At 34.0% G+C, this 19,665-nt stretch overlaps 1 protein-coding gene across 2 annotated transcripts in view; it reads left to right on the top strand.

The window, feature by feature from the left end:
- The window catches only part of DNAJC1 (DnaJ heat shock protein family (Hsp40) member C1), a 108,431-nt gene that overhangs the window by 37,267 nt on the left and 51,499 nt on the right, over positions 1–19,665 (top strand). For both annotated transcript variants that reach the window (XM_066561607.1, XM_066561527.1), the window contains exons 2-6: positions 4,162–4,263; positions 4,997–5,043; positions 11,179–11,344; positions 12,210–12,307; positions 13,370–13,463. In XM_066561607.1, coding sequence (XP_066417704.1) covers positions 4,162–4,263; positions 4,997–5,043; positions 11,179–11,344; positions 12,210–12,307; positions 13,370–13,463 — 507 coding nt within the window. The remainder of the gene's footprint in view (positions 1–4,161; positions 4,264–4,996; positions 5,044–11,178; positions 11,345–12,209; positions 12,308–13,369; positions 13,464–19,665) is intronic.

The following is a 19,665-nucleotide window of genomic DNA, read 5'->3' on the forward strand; positions in this document are numbered from 1 at the left end:
GTTGCTAAATTGTGAGTAACTAAGTCTTGTTGTATAACTGCATTGCACTCAAGGGAACAATTTAGGTTTTGAATTGTGTATGTTGGTAAGTGAAAACTATGTAGACATTGATTATTTTTTCCCCTTGACCTAATCACTGTTTGCCTATGGCAATATCTGATATGTCATGTGTTCACCAAGAATTGTCTTGGGAACACAATGAGGCTTTTTTTTTAGCTTCATTAGTAATCATAGTTACATTAGGAATGGAAAGCAATGGAGTAATATGCTTGTACTGTGTACTACGCCAGTTGTTTGATTTATTGTAAAGGTGGCCATGAACTCTGTGGGACTCTGAACTTGTATAGGCAGAGGAGGAGACCAGATTTAAAACTTTGTGCATCTTGAACAGGAATTTAATTTTAAAAGAATGGAAGGCAAATGTGCATTTATATTTTTTTTTTTTTTTTGTTGTGAAAAATTCCTTTCTGTGTTCCTACTTATATATTTGTATATGAGAGAACTTTCCTTGGTAATACTAGTGAATTTGGACATGATGCTGAGTAAAATGAAATTTAGTAATGTGTTTTTCATTGTCAGAATTCAACAAGTTGCCAAAAGTACATCATAAACAGGGAGAAGAATGTTTCTTCTGTCCCACTCTTTGAATCTGACATGTATTGCCCTTTAGACAAAAATGTGAAAGTCCAGCAGAAACCTTAAGAAATGTATTTGACTTTTGACATTCTGTTGATTTATTTAAATGTTAATTTTGTTTCTATGCTAACATACTTGTTTGAAATATAAGGGATTATAAAAAAAAAGTACAAGATTTAACTTTTAAGTTCTGCCTAGAGGTCATGTAACTAGGCATATGGACATTTGTTTGATGAAGTGTTGGGCATTAAAAGATGAACACTTGCATATTTCCATGCATAAGATGCCAGACTATGGCCTACCTAAGTGTAGACTTGCAGTTTTGTATTTCTGAGAACCAATTCTAGCACAAAACAAAGAGATGATCAACCTTGGAACTATGATGGGACAATATTGCTTTGAAAAGATATTTATCAGGAAATAGGGTGGTACTCATGATGTTTGTATCCACCTGAGGGTGACAGTGTGACAGGCTTCTTTGCAACAATTGGTGGCAAAACTTGCAAACCTGAAGCAGTGTTGGAGAAATCAGTGAATCAGCAGCACTTGCTGTCTGTGACATTACCAGCTCCTTCTGCTATTAACTGAGGTGCCTCTACAGGTTTTACTTTTCCCTCCTTAGATGTAACTGAGATTGAGATTTTGCTAGTAAACAAAGCAACCTAACATGTTGTTTCTTTTAAACAAGCAAAACCTTAGTGTGGTCATGGCTTTCTCTAGTCTCTAGACTTGTGTTGTAATATGTAAAATAATGTCTTAGTCTGCAGAAAACACCAACTCTTAACTCTTTGTTTAAAAGCTTTAGCTTTTATGGAAATGTTACTGAAGATGGCCAGCAGAGTTAGGTCTCTCAGAGCAGCTGACATCGATGTGGGGGGTGTTTCTTTATTGGTTGGAAAGAATCATTCTTTATAGCTTATTTAGAGTCACCCACTGGTAGGAAGGAAATTCTGCAGAGATGAGAGTCTTTTCTTAGAAACCAAAGACTTCTCTTCAGGGCGGGTTCTAGAGGATCTGGAACACTGCCTGAAGGTGCCTAACAGTACCTATAGGTAGCATTAATTGGCAAAATATTTCAAATATACAATGGCCCTCTGTGTTGTGTTTGGGGGTATTGTTGAGAATGGGTTAGCAGGCAGGCTTACTGCTTTAGAAATTAATATGTGCCAGGTGTAATGAAATAATTGACAATAATATCCCATTATTTAATTTTTTGTTGATATTATAATACGCTCTTCAACCTTTTAGAGACTTAATTACAATAAGCTGATATGTTGATAAAGATCACTTTCATGGTTTAGATAAAACCATGGCCAGTAAAATATTTCCTGTTTTTTATTTGCTATAGTAGTGTTTAAATAATTATATTTTGTTTGAAGACAAGCCCATGTTGTTTATGAAGTGGCTGACTGGGTTGGTAGATGAGGGGAAACAAAACAATCTCTCTCTCAATTATTTCTGGTAACTAAGATGAACCATCTGGTTTTGCAAGTTTCTAAATTTGTAAGTTTATGCATTTATTTCAACTTCTCAAGGTGAAACAACATAAATATTTAAGCAACTTTATCATTTCAGAGTTGTCTTGGGATCTTTTGCTTTGCTTAAGCATTGAACAGATAAAATACCTTTTATCTTGATCTCTTACACAAACAATCCTACTGCTCCCAAATAAAACTAAAATTTCAATTCTTCAGATACAACTGAAAACACTGTAACTTCTTTTTTGCTTGTTTGTTGTTTGAAATAATTGGAAGAATATTGCAGAACAGCCTTTAATATGTTTTATTAGGTTTTTAACTGATAAAGCATAATCATGAGCTGTTAATCATGGGTGCTCCAAAAGCAATACCCAGCATATCTAAATGTGTGGTAGAGAAGGAATAAGTTGTAGTTTATCCAAAATACAAATCTAGAGGTACTCATTTGTCAAGGTTATCATAGACTCAATCCCTAATTTTTAAAAGATATTTTTACATCTCATTTTCACATGTATTTCATATAATTCTATTAAGTCCATATCTCAAGGATTTAATATTTCTTTGAGCTTAGAATAGATATTTAGTCACTGTCTCTTCCTTCCCTTTAGCTGAGAGTTAAAAATAAACCTGTGAAACAATGGCAATATGAAGTAACTCATTGGCAGTAATCAAGCTGGAAGCAAGTTGCTGTTTGAGCAGAGGAATTCTGCTTTGGTGTGCACATGCCTTAGAAGTAGCCTTTGAAAATGGAAAAATTTAAAAATGGATGTGTGGTATTTTCAGGAGAAATCTTCTTTCAGTAGTAAAAACATTTTCCTTTGACAGAGAAGAGACTATGGAAACTTTGGTCTTTTATTAGGGGAAAATACGAACTTCCTTAAAGATAGTTTCCATGCTGTATTTTCACAATTTCTGCATTTTCCCCTGTTTTTCTCCTTCCCCTAGTTCAGTCTTTTTCTATTATTCACTCTGGGCCCAAACTTGTACACAGCATTTTAATAGCCTTATGTTATAAAACCAAAATTAAAGTAATGATATATAATAAAAAGCCTAGTAGACTAATTACAGTATTGAATTAATTATTATCTTATTTCACTTTGTTCTATACCTAATTCAGGTCTGGGTTTTTAATCCCTGTTTATACTGTAATTTTGAGAGAAAGAATCTACTTAGGAATAAGAGAGATACTTAGGAATAGTATATATAAAATCAAGAAATAAAAATTGTCAGATAAGCAGTTGATTTCTAAAGTGTTGCCTTGAACATGTTAGCAGTAAAATGCAAGTAGTTCTGTTTAAATGTTGTGCTTTGTGTATCTTCTGGTGGGGATTACACCTATATGACAGAATACAGCTCTTGGCATCTTCATTTCTGGATATCTTTGCAGCATGTACTAAATAGCAGTCATTATTCAGAAATTTGCATTTGTGCAGCTTAGTTGGTACATAATTTTGTGTTTAATTTTATTTTTTCTTCCAAAATGCGTGCAATTCCTGTAATGGTTAAGGTATAGATTGATGTCAGTGCTACAGTATAGCTCCAAGACTGCAATTTAAAGCTACTTTAGAAAAATACAATTCTTCAGACATGGTGAAGCTGAAGTTGAATGGAAGTCCTATTAGGAGTGAATTGCATGTAAATATTAATAAGGGAAGAGTTCCTAGCAAGTCCTGAGTTTGGGAAATTGAGCATGATAATTTGCTGAAATTATGTCTGTCTTGAAGATATGCAGATGCAATAATTTTCAGTTTTCAGTTGAACTTTTAAATGGTGCAGAAGGTGCCTGGGCTAGGTTTAAAGCAAGAAAGTGTTTGCAAGTATTGGCAAATGTCATTGTAATGGATGTATGGTAATGAAAGGAGTTAAGATGAAAGATGAATTGGACTGAATGGCTGTTAAGTCATTTAGGCTGGGCTGGTTGCAGGTTTGGTTGTTAGATGTCTCAAATTACATTGCCTTAGTTCCTACACTTGGTTGGCTGCCTACAGATCTTCAAAAAGTTCAGGGAATGGTTTCTCACGATTTGCTTTGTTTTCCTCTTTTTCAGGATGCTTCATCTGCAGACATTCGGAAAGCATATCGAAAGCTTTCTCTGGTTCTACACCCAGACAAGAATAAAGATGAAAATGCAGAAATACAGTTTAGGCAAGTAAGTAAAATGTGTGGCAATAAAACTTTTAGGGGAAAACAGAATTTTTATGTCGATGTTGTTTTAGTAAGAACAGTGGTACACCTTTGAAATTAGTAAGTTAAACATTGAATTACAGTTTTGCTGATGTAGACTAAAACCAAGTACACTTTTTTGGAATTAACTTTTTCAATAACTTGTATTTCATATTTACCTGTATATTAAAAATAATTTGAACATAATGCTTATACACTTAGGAGGTAAATATGTTTTGCACTTGCAAAAGCAGTGGGGAAAATTTTGGATCAGTTCTCAACACAAGTCCTAGATAGGCATAATTTAATGAAAATAATTCATTTTAGTTATTTTTGAATATTTGTAGAGTGAAATAACATGACTTTGTAATTAGCTCTACCTTTAAAAATATAGCTCAGGCTGAACTCAGCTTACTTGATTTTAGCAAGATCTTCAGGATTTTCTACCTGAGACAAGACTTGGTTTGACAGATGTGAGAATGGGAAGAAAGTCTTGTATAAGAGTTGCTTGTTTCTGTCTGATGACATTTGTATATTAATATATTACTGTTTCTTTTGCACACTGGGTTTGCCTCTTAGTGGTGTAGGGAAAAGTAAAAACTAGCAAAGGTCATTTGTTGGCAAATGTAAAAATGATACTACTGTTCAAAATTTATAAATTCAGTCATAAAGTAAAATTTTTCTGTGGTTTTTTTTGGTGTTTTGTTTATTTGTTTTAGTTGGTGGCCATCTATGAGGTTTTAAAGGATGAAGAAAGGAGGCAGAGGTGAGTTAAATTGCACAGGTTTTTAAATAAAGCATTCATACCAGTGCTATATTCAAGCTCTATTTGACTTAATTGTAACACTTCAGATTATTCTTTTGCATAATTTCAGTTTGTAAAATCTATGTAATTGTTTAATTAAAGATTGTATATGGCTTAAATGTCAAAGTGGTGTTTTTGCATGACATACTGTTTTTTCTCCTTTAAAATTATTACTTGAAAACTTTGAAAACTAGCTGTTATTTCAAGCAATTTTAAAAAATACTTAACAGCTATATCAGCTTTTTTGCTCAGTTGTCAATTTTTAAAAACTGCGATTAAAAAATATTGGCCATTTATTCAAATGTCAGTAATACCTCCCTGTATCAGTAAAAGGCTTGTTGCATGATATTTAGGGATTATTTCCTCTGTATGCTGTCTTCAGCATTGTTTTCTGTTGCTTAGTTCATAGGGGTTTTTTTTTTCTTTCAGATGTAATAGTGGAAGCTTTTAAATATTTTTTAATAAATGCCAGTTGTCCTTGCCGGTTCAGGAGCTGTTCCAGCAGTACCTGAAGGGTAGGATAAGGAACTGGAAACCTGGGGCTAATTTACTTTCTGGAAGATTATTTTGAACTTTTTTTCCTGTTTTTAAACAAATAGGAGTTTCAACCAATGATTATCAGAAAAACTGAGACACTGAAAGACTTTTGCTTTTGGGTTGGTGTTTTAGTAGATCATCTTTCAGCTTACAAGTCTTTAAACGGGGTTTTATGAGACATTTCTTGAAGGGATTTTGGCTTTGTAGATGTCTTGGCAGGAGTCCAGGGTTTATAGTACAGATTATCTACTTTTTTGATAATCCCCTTTTCAAGTGTCATGAAAATGTACTTCATGGAAGCACTTTTGGAAATTTGTGGGGTTTTTTATTTCATCCTTCTAAAGAGAATTTAATTGTGAAGTTACACTTAACAAAAGTTTAAAAAATGTTAGCTAAATGATTTCAGGCCACTTAAAGTGAATTATCCCCCAGATCTTCCCAACTTTTTGTTAGTAGCATTGTTTGCATGCACTTCAGAGTGTTGTTTCTCTGAAACTTAGTTCCATCGTGGAACTTGTAGGAATTTCCTTGCAACTGTAATAGAAGTTTTTTGCATGAAACTGTGATACAGTAGCTTGCAAAAACTGTGGTTTAAGCCTTGCATACATTACAAAGGTGACTAACTTACTCAAATATTGTTAATTACTGCATCAGTGATTCAATGAGAAGCTAAAGCAGGAGCAGATTGTTCTATCTTAGATCAGTGATTTAATTGTCACTAACTTATTTTTTACATAGGCAATGTCATATTTTTCTTGCACATTGTGGATGTATGTTTGATACTGATTTTATAGTTGAATTAATAGAAATGTGGTGGATTAAACAGTGTTTATTTTCGGAGGATTTTCTGGAAATAATATACAGAGTTTAGAAATAACCTGTAGAGCAGAGCTGTATGGTCTCATTGCTTGCAAAGCCCTGTATTGATCAGGTTTATTGCACAGTGTAATGATAATCTCTCAGCTGAGCTCGTAAATGGAGGGTGGCCTGTAAGGCGTTGTTGTAGCACGTGTCCAATACAGGTCTTCAGTAAGTGTGATAGGAGCTGCTCTCCCTGTTCTGTTGGTTCTGTTGTTAGGTAACTCGAGCCTTACTTGCAGCTGCACAGCAAAGGAAAGGGTGGGAGTTACTGCTTTTTGGAATCTTTCTACTTTACATGTTGATATTTGGTTTGAATTGCGTGAGGCAAGGGACAGAGTGAAATAGGCTCAAAGCTGACTCAGTGCCCCCCCTGCACTGGGCAGAAACCACTGCAGCCTCCTGCTGGCAGTTGGGTGGGAATCCCTTCCCAGCACCTGAATGCTTTGGGGCAGGGTTTGTACCACTGAGAGGAGAGCGAGCTGCAGGCTCCTGCTCTGTGCAGTGAAGGCAGCTGTACCTGGCTCTTACTGTTCCTCTCAAAAGTGATGTAATCATTCCTGGTATGTGTACAGAGAGTGGAGCCAGCAAGAGCAGGAATAAGGTCCTGCACTGTATGAGAGAGTGATGAACTCATTTTGAAACAATAAAATCCCTTCTCCGTGAATGTCATTCTTGGTGAATGTCAGAGGTGTTGTTCGTTTGTGTGAGTACAGAAACAGTGTTTAAAAAGGCAGATCTGTTGGCCAGCTACATGTAATTATTTTTCTAAAGCCTTTGCATTTTCTTATTTATCAGTGAATTTTTACTTTATCTGATGGCAGAAGCCTTTGTTAAAATATTACAGTTACTCTACTGACAGTGGTACAACTGGGCTTTAAAACATGGTTTTCATTTTTGAGAAAGTCATATAGTTGCTCATGCAGTATACCAGTATCATTAGTAGTACTGCAGAATATGGTAGTTACTACCATGTTAGGACTTCTCTCCTACACACTTTGGAGTGAAACATGATCAAAGCATTCAAATATTCTGACAATAAACATACATGCAGCATCATTTAATGTAGCACTGTTTAACATTAAATTATCAAATTAAACATTATTAAATTAAACATATATGCAACAGAACACAATATTTTATGCTTTTATACACTCTCCAGTGTGAAATTCTACAGAAAATTTTCTCTTTAGCTTATGTAGAGATGGGTGCATTTCCTGCCATACACTTCACCTTTAGGGCATTTGTTGGTAAATCAATTTGACAGTGATAAATTTTATTAGCCTTTGATTATCTCAGTTTATGAAAAATAATTTTATGCACTTTGGTTAATTGTAATTAGACATAAAAGAAATCTTAGGTCTTAATTTCATTGTTTGTTACCGTTATAAGGAGCTTTTTTTGCCTACCAGGCCTATCCTCTGTAACAATGTTGGCTTGATTACAGGAAACAAAACATTTGCAAAGGGATCAAAATACACTTGTGTAGAGTAAGAAAGGTGTCTATCTTAGTTCTCATTAATAATTAAATATCTGTATTTGTAGGTATAATTGTTCTGGCTGATGTTGTGCTGGAGGTCTTTGACAGCTTGAGGAAAATAGGCCTCCCAAAATAAAAACCACCAGGGCAATCTTTCTATAGTTCAGAATAGTCCTCATTAATTCAAGGTTATAGTATATAAACTATATCAGATCTCTGAAATTATTTGAAATATGAAATGCAGTGGCTCTCTTAAAGGGAAAAGTAAATTATAATTATATTAAGATGGATGATACTGTAATTAGTTACTACAGTTAATTGATTTTTTTACTTGCAATGTAATTGATTCACAAAGAACTCTAAAAAGTATTTTATGAAATAAAATAGTAAAAAAAGAAATGTTAATAATCTTGCAATTTGTTACTTTTAATACAGGACTACAAAGTCTTTTATAGACTGCTGAGTTTTAAAACAAATAGTCAGCATGGTTTTAAATGGGGAATGGTTTTGGCTTTCTATTTCTGTACCAGTGCTTTGGGGTTTTTGTAGCTTGTTGACTGCTACATTTCAGAGACAACTGGTAGGCATACTCATATGTGAAAAATTTGCTGTATTCTGTGCGTATATGTTTGTGGAAGAAATCCTGCAAATGTATCTTTTCTTTTCAGCTTGTTTTTTTTTCCTACATAGAGTTACAATTAATATAGGTGCCAAAAGAATGCTTTGTAATTAAATTCCAAATGTAGTTCTTGATGCACACAGATTAACTGTCTTTCATAGTTAATATAAGTGTCTATACAGGAAATCTTTTATGAGAAACTTACCTTTAATTGAATCACATTTGAAATTTGAAAAATTAAGATTTAAAATTATGGGAGCTACTGATTTTCAGTAGGATCATTTTCCAGTTGAAAACCTAAAAATCATTGATATCTTTATTTTTCAAATACAGAGCTTAATTACTATTGAAAGCAGTGATTTATCTTTTAACAGTATATATTCTAAAAAGTGGGTTATAATAGAAGTGATCTTTCCTTAAAATGGCCAGTCGTGTGAGCCATAATGCTCATTGATAGTAAAATCAATAGAGCATTGATTCCGAGCCTTAATCCGTGGGGGCTGTTGTTCAGAGCAGCGACGTAGCCTGGTAAATACCCAGGGCTGTTTAAAGCACTTAATGCAAGAGGCTCTGCTGTCTTCATTTATTTTTTTCTTAACAGATAATTTATAATAGAATATGCTTGCCAATGTTAGTTTGAAGCCTTGGTTTACATATTACTGCATTGTTACCATCAGTATATATGGACTTTATTTAATCGGTAGCCACTTTTTCAGCGCATCAATTAACAACCCTTAGTATATAAGAAGGCAACTGCTTAATAAATGTATATTAAATTAGGTTGTACGTGTATTTCTCTGAAGATTTCACAGGAAGAGCATCTTATGTAAAACCTTGTTATCAACCTAATTTGTTTTAAAGATGGTTCTGTTTCTAAAATATTCTCTTCTATTATCACTAAAATCTTGTAAATGTTGTAATATTTTTAAAGGCTAAAACATCTCCTTATTTCTTAAACAAAATTAGGTAGAAATTTTAATTTTAAAATAACATCATAAGCAATTTTTCTGAACAGAGTTTGTATTAAGGTGTCAGTAGTTAATTTGTTTTGACTTACTGGGAAAGGGAAGAAGTTATTAGTTCAAATTTTACAATAATAGATCTTAACTTTAGTATTCTCATAGTTTTAATGGAAGATAGAATTTTGTAATATGAATTTTACTTCTGGTATCATTCAGAACACAGCAGAATCCTGAGGTGTTAAATCTTTTATGCAGACATAATGGTGCCAACTTGAACAAATGTTTCATCAGAAGTTAGCTTTTCAGATATGCACTATAGTAAGGTATATTTTTTTAATTGAAAACCACTGCTTCTTTTTCTGCTTAAAATGAATTTGCTTCTGGAAATAAATTTTTTAGTACATCTCCAAGGTATCAATTTAATAACTATCAAAGTAGCTAGTGCAGTTGTTGCATTTAAATTGATTTACATGTCAAGACTGGCAGTTTAGCAGCTGCGCTATTATTCCTGGATTGGTCAATTTACTTGAGAAAAACCTACTACTGAGTTCTACTGACCTGCATGACAATATAGGCCCTATTTCTATTCCTGTAATTAGGCCTGCGACTAACTCAGAATATTTTTAATTAAAATATTTTGGTCAATGTGTTGCACCAAATTAGGCCTTTCAGTGCAGATTTAATTCTGGAAATGGTGTGATTAGAATATGTAATGAGTTGTGTTCAATTTAAGATTAACAGGTTGTGCATCTTGAACATACAGATTTATGAGTTTACTGTAGAGATTTTTTGTTTGAAACTTTACTCTGAAGAGTTAATTTAAAAAAAAATTTGGTTTGCATGTTTGTGGTTTGTTTATTTTTAAATTGTTAAAATACTGTAAATAAAAGACCTCAGACATTTTAAGATCCTTCAAGACATTTGTGTGAAGGAAAAGGGATTGTCATAAAATAGTTTCTGTGCAGTTGGTAGGGTTAGTAATTAAAAAGTTTTAAAATAGATTGATTTTCAAGACAGTGTTTCAAATAGAAAATCAAAAAGTGGTGAACTTCATTTTCAAACATCAATATCAAGCCTCTAATTTAAGCTCTTATCTTACAAAGAAGGTATGATAAGTCTGGCATGTTTTTATCTAATGGATTTTGTGGTACTGAAGGACAAAAACAAAAAGCAGAGATGCTTCTCCCCTCCCCCCAGCACTTGTGCATTTAATTTGTAAAAGAAAAAAGGGTTTCTAGTGTTTGAGACATTTGTTCTTGGCTACATATTTAGTTCTTCGTGGGTTGTTACTTACTTCGATCACGGAGACCTGCCCACTGATTACGGAGCACGTAGAACACATTTCTGGAAGTCTCTTACTTCAGAAGTGAATGAACTTGGGAGGGGAGGGGGGCAAGGGTTGCAGGAACATTTGAATTTTTTTTTCCCCCTGTGCCCCAGTGATTGGAGCCTGTTTGTTTCCACATGCAAGCCTATCTGCTGACAAAACAAGGCATTACTCTCTAAAAAAAATTACTAAATGATCTTTTGTGTGTGTATTATTCAAGCACTCTGTGGATTATCTTTTGTTTTATAATTGGATGGTTTGGCTTATTTCATTTTTAGCTCTCCATGAAAGCCTGTTATGTTTGCTACTGTAGGTATGATGATATTCTGATCAATGGACTACCAGATTGGCGACAGCCTGTGTTCTACTACAGGCGGGTGAGAAAAATGAGCAATGCTGAGCTGGCATTACTCTTGTTCATTATACTCACAGTGGGTCATTATGCTGTGGTTTGGTCAATCTACCTGGAAAAACAGCTGGTAAGTATTGGTAATAAATCAAACTTGCTTCAATTATTAGTACTGAATTTCCTGTAGAAGTTTGCGTATATAGATAGATAGATACCTCTGCCCCTGGTTTGAATTTGGGCTTTTCATATTTTAAAAATATTATATTTAAAATGATGATAATTACAGAAGGAGATATTCAGCATCTCAGAAATGGTAATCTAACAATGACTTAATTTTTCTAGAATTGGTAATAAATTGCAAGAGCTGGTCCTGGGTTTTTATCTGGAAGGAAGAAGAGAAAAAGTCTATCATTTGTTGATGAAGAATCATATGCTACTGTAGTCATATCTAAGGTTTAAAAATAAACAGGTTTTATTTGTTTAAAAGTGATACTTGATTTGCCTTTGTTCTAAGCTAAATGCTTTTTTGTTTTGTTTTGTTTTTTTTAACGGGGTGGGAATTGGTAAGCAGTATAAATCACATTATTTTTTGATAATTTTATACAAATCTGTTGCACTTAGTAGACTAAGAAAAAAAACTAACCATAACTTGAAAAATATTCATACATTAGCATCTATTTACTTTTTTATTTTCCACTGCATTATTGAAGTTGATGAATGAGAAAGGAGGCAAGTTGAATGCTTTCTCCTCTTAGAAAACTTTGATTGCTATGGAGATACACATGAGTGACAGAACTGGACTTCATGTGTGTTTAAAGACTGGATACCATGGCAACAGTTATTGTTAAGATAGATCATTTTACTTAATCATGTAGGACCCCAGATACATTTGCATAAATGCTACTCTAGTGTTTACCCTTCACAGTAGAGTCCCAGTAACATTTGTGGTTTACATGCTAATGATAACCTGTAACCGTAGTTCTTTCTACATCAAGGATGAACTGCTTAGCAGAAAAAAGAGGGAAAAGAAGAAAAAAACAGGCAGCAGGAGTACAGAGGAAGCCAAACTTGCTGCTCTAGACAAAAATGAAAGGTGGGAAAGAACTCTCTTGTTTTGTGCATTTTAAAATATTCTGTCAGCTACTGATTCAGTTATCTCGTTTTCTTTTTGCATCTTTGAAATATTCTGTGAGAAGAACAACTGTATTTGTAGTAAGAGCCATTGCTGATATAAAGTGTGCCAGTGTGTGTTTTCAGGTTTGGATTTGTAAATAAACACGTGGTGTTTATTCAGCAGATCAATAATCATTGAAAGATTAAGGCTGAATTTAAGGCTTCTGTCTTATAAAAGGATATTATTTTTACAAGTTGATTTTAGGAGATTTTAGAACTTTTTCCCTCTTTAAGGGTTTTTGCCTTTGATTACAATTAACAAATTTCAATTTATTTGAGCTTCAATTTATTCCTCTTCCAAGCAAGGAGTTCTTATGGGGTTTTAATGCTTGTCTGATTAAATGCTTTTTATCTGATTAACTTAAAAATGAGTGTGTTGGTGAAGGCTTCTAACACATTGTTTGTCAAGGAATACATAAGGAAATAGTGACTTTCAGGACACTCCAAAAGATACCACTATTTCTTCTATTGATTCATAGAAAGAAATAAAGGGTTTAAATAGTTCACACAGCAGGGGCATGAACTGGATCAATGAGGGATGGAGATCAGAGACCATTCTGCCTGTCGTCTTTCTTGATGACATCAGTGAGTAATGCTCCAGTGAACTGCAAATGACATTAATTTTTATGTATTGTTTTGTTTATGCTACAGTCTTCATATCTGGTTGTCAGCACTCGTGAACACTTGGTTGAAGCTTGAGTGGTTTTTTGGTTTGGTTTTTTATTTAAGCTAAAGTGATTATGTGGCTTATGAATTTATTTTCTTGAAGAAAAGTCCTTTTAGAAGATCAAAATACAGAAATGATTCGAAGTTAGCTGTTAGATATTTTGAATTAAATGTTTAAAATGTATCTTTATTATTATGTAGTCAGACATTTTTATGGGAGTTGACAAGTGCTAATCATCTTAAAGGATAATGGGAAAGTTCTGGCTTTGAGATTGTGTGGCAATAATGAAAAACCTACCATTTTATTTGACTGCAGGGTACTGGACAAACCACAATGGCATGACTTACTTCCGTGCAAGCTGGGAATATGGTTCTGTCTCACAGTGAAAGCTTTACCTCAGTTATTCCAGGTAACAGTAATGATGTTAAATTGTGTTACTTAATTTTTCTTGACGGTGCTATTATGCATAATCAGATGTGTAATGCTTGTTCTTAATTAATTTTTTGGCTCAAACACATAGCATATATATATATATATATATATATATATATATATATATATATATATATATATATATATAAAAATTACTCTTTGGAGGTAAATTTGATATCAAAAGTTCATGGAAATATGAATGTATTTTAAATGCATATTAATCTTAACGAGCTAGGGAAGCAGTTTCTGTTAGGCAAAACTACAGAATAAATGATGGGAGAGGGTTGAGGGGGAGATGGATGTATATCCATCTAATTAGGAATACCAATGTTTAAGTGATGTTAACAAAAGTACTTTAATCTCAAATCAGCAAATGCTGTACTTTCATAGCAAATTTTAATATGCCATTTAAATTTGGGATAGCAGTGAAATTACTTTTTTAAATGGAGTTTCTTTCTTTAATTCATTGGATAATGATACAAATTGATACCTGAAATTGCTGAAGTAAAATAACAAAGGTATGGTTGTAATTTAGAAACATCAATGTGGCAGCCTTGCTCATGGTTATTGTGTTTTAATCAAATACTATCAACAGTAAAACCTAGCTGGCATTCAACCAATGGAAGTATTGTCAAATTAGTTACCAGAATAACTTTTTTAATATCCCCTGCTCTTTCTTGGCATCTTCCTTAAATACAGTATTTTGTTTTTAATACCTTTGTCACTGGTAATATAGATCTGGCAATGTGAGATGGATTTTTCTTTGATTTACAGAAATATTGAGTATTCTTTTAAAAGTATAAGTAGTACAAATGGCATCAGTATTTGTGGTTTGTCTCTGTTCAAGCTAGAAAAAGACTATAGTTATAATTCCTACTCTCTTATTTAAACACTTGTAAAAGTTATAAATACAGTAATGCCTGGTCTTGCAGCATCCATTTTTATAGCTTTTAACTTTTCCTACAAACAGAGCCAAAGTTAATCTCTCTCTCTCTCTCTCTCTCTCTTAAAATTTTCATCGGAACATTGGGGCTGTTATATTAAAAAAACCTTTATTTTTACAAGTTTGTAAAGCAAGTTGATTATGCTTAATCAACTGTTGTGGCCAAATTAAGCTTTGATGTTCATTCCTCATCAAGGGGAGTCAGATAGAAAATAATTAGGATCAGCAAACTTTTTTTGCTGCATTTTTGAAACTTAATTCGTAATTATAGTACTTTCCATTTTGCTTTCATTGCAAAATTTTTAAAATCACACAATATAGTAAGATTAGTGAATAATTGAAAATTTGGACTTCTTATGGCTTCTTATAATTTTTATGATATTAAAATAGTGTTATGTCAGTATGGGAGGTTTCAGGTTTGTTGTTCAAAAAGCGGCTCCTATGCCTGTCAGAATTGGCAGAAAGAAATTACAAAATAATGATGTTTCATGCTTTGTTGAACTTAGCCCTTGTTTGGATTCCTATTCCATTAAATTAATAGTAGTGGAAAAAGACCTGTCCAGTAACTCCTGGAATATTGGAGACCATCAACCAGGGGTTTGGTGGCAGGGGAAGCATGTTGTGGTGGAATTCAGAGCAGGAAGGCTTTGAAGCAAAGAGGAAGGAAAGAGACAGGGATTCTAGAATAAATTGGCCCATATAGAAATGACACTACTGCTTAACTGCAGGGTTTGTTTTGTTGTTGTTTATTGTGACCTGCTAGTTACATGAGTTAAAATGTACCGAACTATAAATAATCTTCAATGTTAAAACTATTCAGGACTTCAGGTGACTAAAATAAATTATTCTGGCTTATTATTTATTAATTAGTTAACAATACTTAAAGAAGTATCACCCCTTCTGAAGAGCATAAGAGCAGTTGGAGCTGTGTTCTGAAATGACAGTTGAAAAGATACCTGGTGTGTTGTAACTACCTTGACAGAGAGACCTCTGGGTTCTTTTTGATTTTGATGTATATTTAACATTTTGGCAAGATCTGCCTTAATGACCAACATGGAGCAAAAAGTTATCTGTACTTGTATGATTATACCCTGGTACAGAGGTCCTGTTTTAAATCTGAGTGCTTTTTTCTTCAGTAATGCACAGGCTTGAGATTTCAGGATACTTAATGCTTTTAATAAAAGTGAAATCACTAAGGCAGAAGATGAAGGATCCTACAGATACTGAGTAGTGTCACGTGTCATATTGCAAGTGGTTGGCATCAGGATGGATGCCACAGATTTTAGTTGTTTATTTGTTTTAATTTAAATTATTTCTCCAGTCATTTAAGGGCCAACAAATCGTTTTCAAAATCAGTTGTTCAGTTGCAACTAATCCAATTGTAGCTGAACTTCTGGAAATGCATCCATGTTTAAAGGAACCATGATTGGGACAGGAAAGGGGAAAATTTAGCAGCGCTTTTAGGTGAATGTTGCTCTGCCACTGAGTTTTTCAAAGCCCTGCCAGTAAAACAGTTGAACTGTTCCCTCAAACTAACAAAACAGAAGCACATGCTTGTAACAGACACAAGTTCTTCCTCAGAGGAGACTTTATTAAAAAAATCCCCAAACTAATCAAACATAACAGCATAACAACAATAGCAACAAATAAAACTTTTTAGCCCTTCTTGTATTGATTTTTTTTTTTACCTAGCATCCATCTCTCCCCCTATTAGTTAATGTGAATATTCTTCTTGCAACAGCTGTGTCTGAGAATTCAGGTTGCTGAGCTTCTGCTCATGCCTGGCTCTCATTTATCCAATTGAGTGTCTTTCTCCTACTTCCCTTCCTCCTTCAAAATGTCAGATTTCAGAAGGAGGCACTTAAAATAATTAAGGTGGGCCTTCACTAAAGAAAAATGCTTTGTTTGCATGCCCTTGTGATGGCCTATGCCATTTTATTGTAGCCTGCATTTTATGTCAAGAAATTGGAAGAAAAATGTGTGAAGGGAGGATGAGAGAAACTAAGAAAAGAGCAGGTTTTTTAAACTGTTGACAATTGTATTTTGAGAGAAACTACATAGATTTTTATATCCACACACTGAGTTTAGTTACATTTAGGAGTGAAAACAGCATTTTAAAGTTTGTTTGAAGAACCAAAGGGAGAAAAATGCATAAAATGTATCATAAATCAAATATGTGTGCTGTGAGGGAAACATTAAGTGGAGTGTAAATTACATTGCCTATTACCAAGTTTAATTCTTATAATGTAGGATAAGAAAAAAATAGAAAAAGAATGAAAATTGTTTCTAAGGCCATTTTAGCTAATGCTTTCATGAGAATGACCTGGAAAAAGACAATGTATTTTAAAAAAAAGGAGATCAAAAACCTCCAAAAACTCAATTAAAATGCTTGTTGAAACAGAAATTTCTTCTTAGAATGAAATAAACCAGCTACATGTGGTGTGCAAGAATTTCAGTTCAAATTGTGTATGTAATACAGTTGTGTTAAGTGTACTTATGTTTTGAGGGAGAGCTGCCATAAGTAAATTGCAGTTTATTCCAAAAGCAGCTGACTAGAGGGTGGTTTTTTTGGATTTCTGGACATATAACTTAAGAAAAGTGGTCTTTTTGAAAAATGCTTTTAATTATTCTTCACAAAATTTTTCCTTCAGAAATCAGAAGATAGGCATGTTTCTTAGTGGTCCTGTCAACTTTACCTCCACACTGATGTGGTGAAGTTTAGCAGTGAATGTCTTTATTTTTACACCGACTGAATTGTGAGCCTGCTGTTGTCCTGAGGGTAATGGAGCAGAAAGCATTTTTGTTTGTTTCAACAGAAACGGTTTCTTGTTAAGAAAATAAAGTTTCCTTCTTCTATTGTAATCCTGTAGGTGTAGAGCACACACCCTCACAGTGAGCTGTTGGGAGAACTGGTGGCTCACCAATAATGAGATGCCAGTTTGAGCTCAGTACATAGTTGCACTGGATATTATAACCTAGTGAGATTATCAACAATGCTTTCAATTACAATTGAAACTTGTGTTTATAAAGACCTTTGTGTAGCACAAAGTGAATTAAAACAAAAAAGCCAGTAATTTATTTTTATGTAGACTACCAGATGGTAATTACTGTAGCAGATTTAGTAGTCTGGAATAGATTCAAACTAGTGACCCAGAGGTGTTTAATTTCTTGGCATTTTTTCCTCAGGTTTTCTTTTAATCCATGATCACAATTCAACACCTGTTTAGAGATGGTTCAGCTTTGGCCTTAAATGGATTGGCAGTGTGTCATTAAACTCAAGAAGCTTTGCCAGCAGGGCATCTCCTTTGGCAAGTTAGCTTCCAAGCAAGATTTGATTAGGTCAGCAAATGTATTTGTGAGTTGTTTCTGTCTTCACATGTGACTTTATATGAAATTGTGTGAGATTAAAACAAAATTTATTGCATTTAATAACATATGCCTTAAAAAAAAAAAGAATTATTCAAGTCAGTAAGGTTAAATATCTCTCTATTTCCCAGCTTTACAGGGTTTTGAGGGTTTTGACATGTTCCAATTTACTGTAGAGTACCAATGTTGGTATAATTTGTGGGGAGCGAGCAATTGCCGGATGTGTGGCACGAGTGATTGCCCATTTGCTCTGTTTCTTGCTATTTCACAGCTGTTGGGAGAACCAAAGTAAGGATGAAGCTCTTGACCCTGAGGTCAATTAGAAGCTTAGAAGCAGGTCAGAGGAGAGTGGATGATGAAACAAGTATTCTGGATGTATGCAAGTGAGCAAAAATAATTTGTGTCTAACAGGGTACTGCTTGAGGCTCTGGAGGAAGAATGTGCTGCAAAAATACTAAAAGTTTTAAATAAATGTAAGAGAGTGAAGAAATTTGCTTTTAATTGCCTGCTGTGCTGTGGCAGCTTCTTTGTATCACTGTAAGTCTACATATCCTACCACATGATCGTGAGTAGCTGGTGTGTAGGAGGCAATACTGGCTCTCAATTATTGCTGCTGGTCTGCTGTGGTATGAGGCTTCATGGGGTGTGAAATGGGTCCCAGAGAGGCCTTGCAGCACTGACCTCTGTTTCCCCTTCTGGCTGCCTTTGTCTCCCCACTGGGCACATGGCATTCCCAGCAGAGCCTGCAGTGGCACAGCCAGCTGCTGGTCACACGGTGCAGGGTTGGGAACCACACCACAACTGCCCACGGCTGTACACAGCTGAAGAGCCTCCCCACACCTGGGATTGTTCTACAGGCAAAGCATGATTTTTTGATTATAAAGGAGGAAGTAATGCAATTCCTATTTGTTTATTAGATTGCCTTTGGGCAAAAAGGTAAAAATGCCAAAGAAAAGTATAAATCATAATGTTCGACTCTTTTTAAAACATTATTTCTTACCATAACACATTGATATCACTAGTACAGAATCCTATCCAAAGAGTATTTTTGCTTTGGTGTAATGGCTGGAATTTTTATTGCTTAGAAATAGCAAATTGAAGGAGGGCTGGTGGAGTAAATTTAATTTAACTCTTTTTTTCTCTCTTTTCAATACAAATTGCTTATAATAATACTGTGCTCAAAAAGACAAAAAAAATTTGGTTCAATAGCTCCATGAAAGTATTTTTATGTAATAAAAATTAGTCCAAAGAAAATTATTTCAGTATACTGACTTTAAGTATGCTTGTGAGAAATTTTTTCAATTAAGTGTGCATTTTGTTTGTATCAGTCTCATATCCAAAGAACTAAAATGTGAACTATTTCTATCACAAAACCTGAAATTAAGATTCTCATACAGCAAATTGTTTCAAGTTGTTTGCTTTCTTTTTCCTAATCTCCAGTTTCTTTTGAGGTAGACCAGAAAGCCAGGAGGACTTAATATTTACTGGAGGGGAAAATACCCAAAGAACGAAAACCCAAAAACCACAAAGCAAACAAACAGCAAAGCCTCATCACCCTCCCCAAAAATCAAGGAGAAAACAAAATGGCTGAATCTTACTCATAATGGAAGTTTTTATTTATAGAATTAGTACAGTTTGAATAAACACTGTATCTCTTGATTTAAAAACAACAAACAAAAAAACACCTAAAACCCCAACCAAGACCTCAAACCCTAAAACAAACAAATGAAAGAAACCCTTGAATGTTCAGTATCAGGGATTTCTGTATTTCTGCATAACTCAGGGTCAGCTTTAGACAATCTCAATTTAATAACATGAGATGATACTGATATAAAGAGAGAAACTGTATTTTCAAGAATTTTTCAGTATT

Source organism: Molothrus aeneus, chromosome 1 (genome assembly GCF_037042795.1).
Source record: "Molothrus aeneus isolate 106 chromosome 1, BPBGC_Maene_1.0, whole genome shotgun sequence".
Taxonomy (NCBI): domain Eukaryota; kingdom Metazoa; phylum Chordata; class Aves; order Passeriformes; family Icteridae; genus Molothrus; species Molothrus aeneus.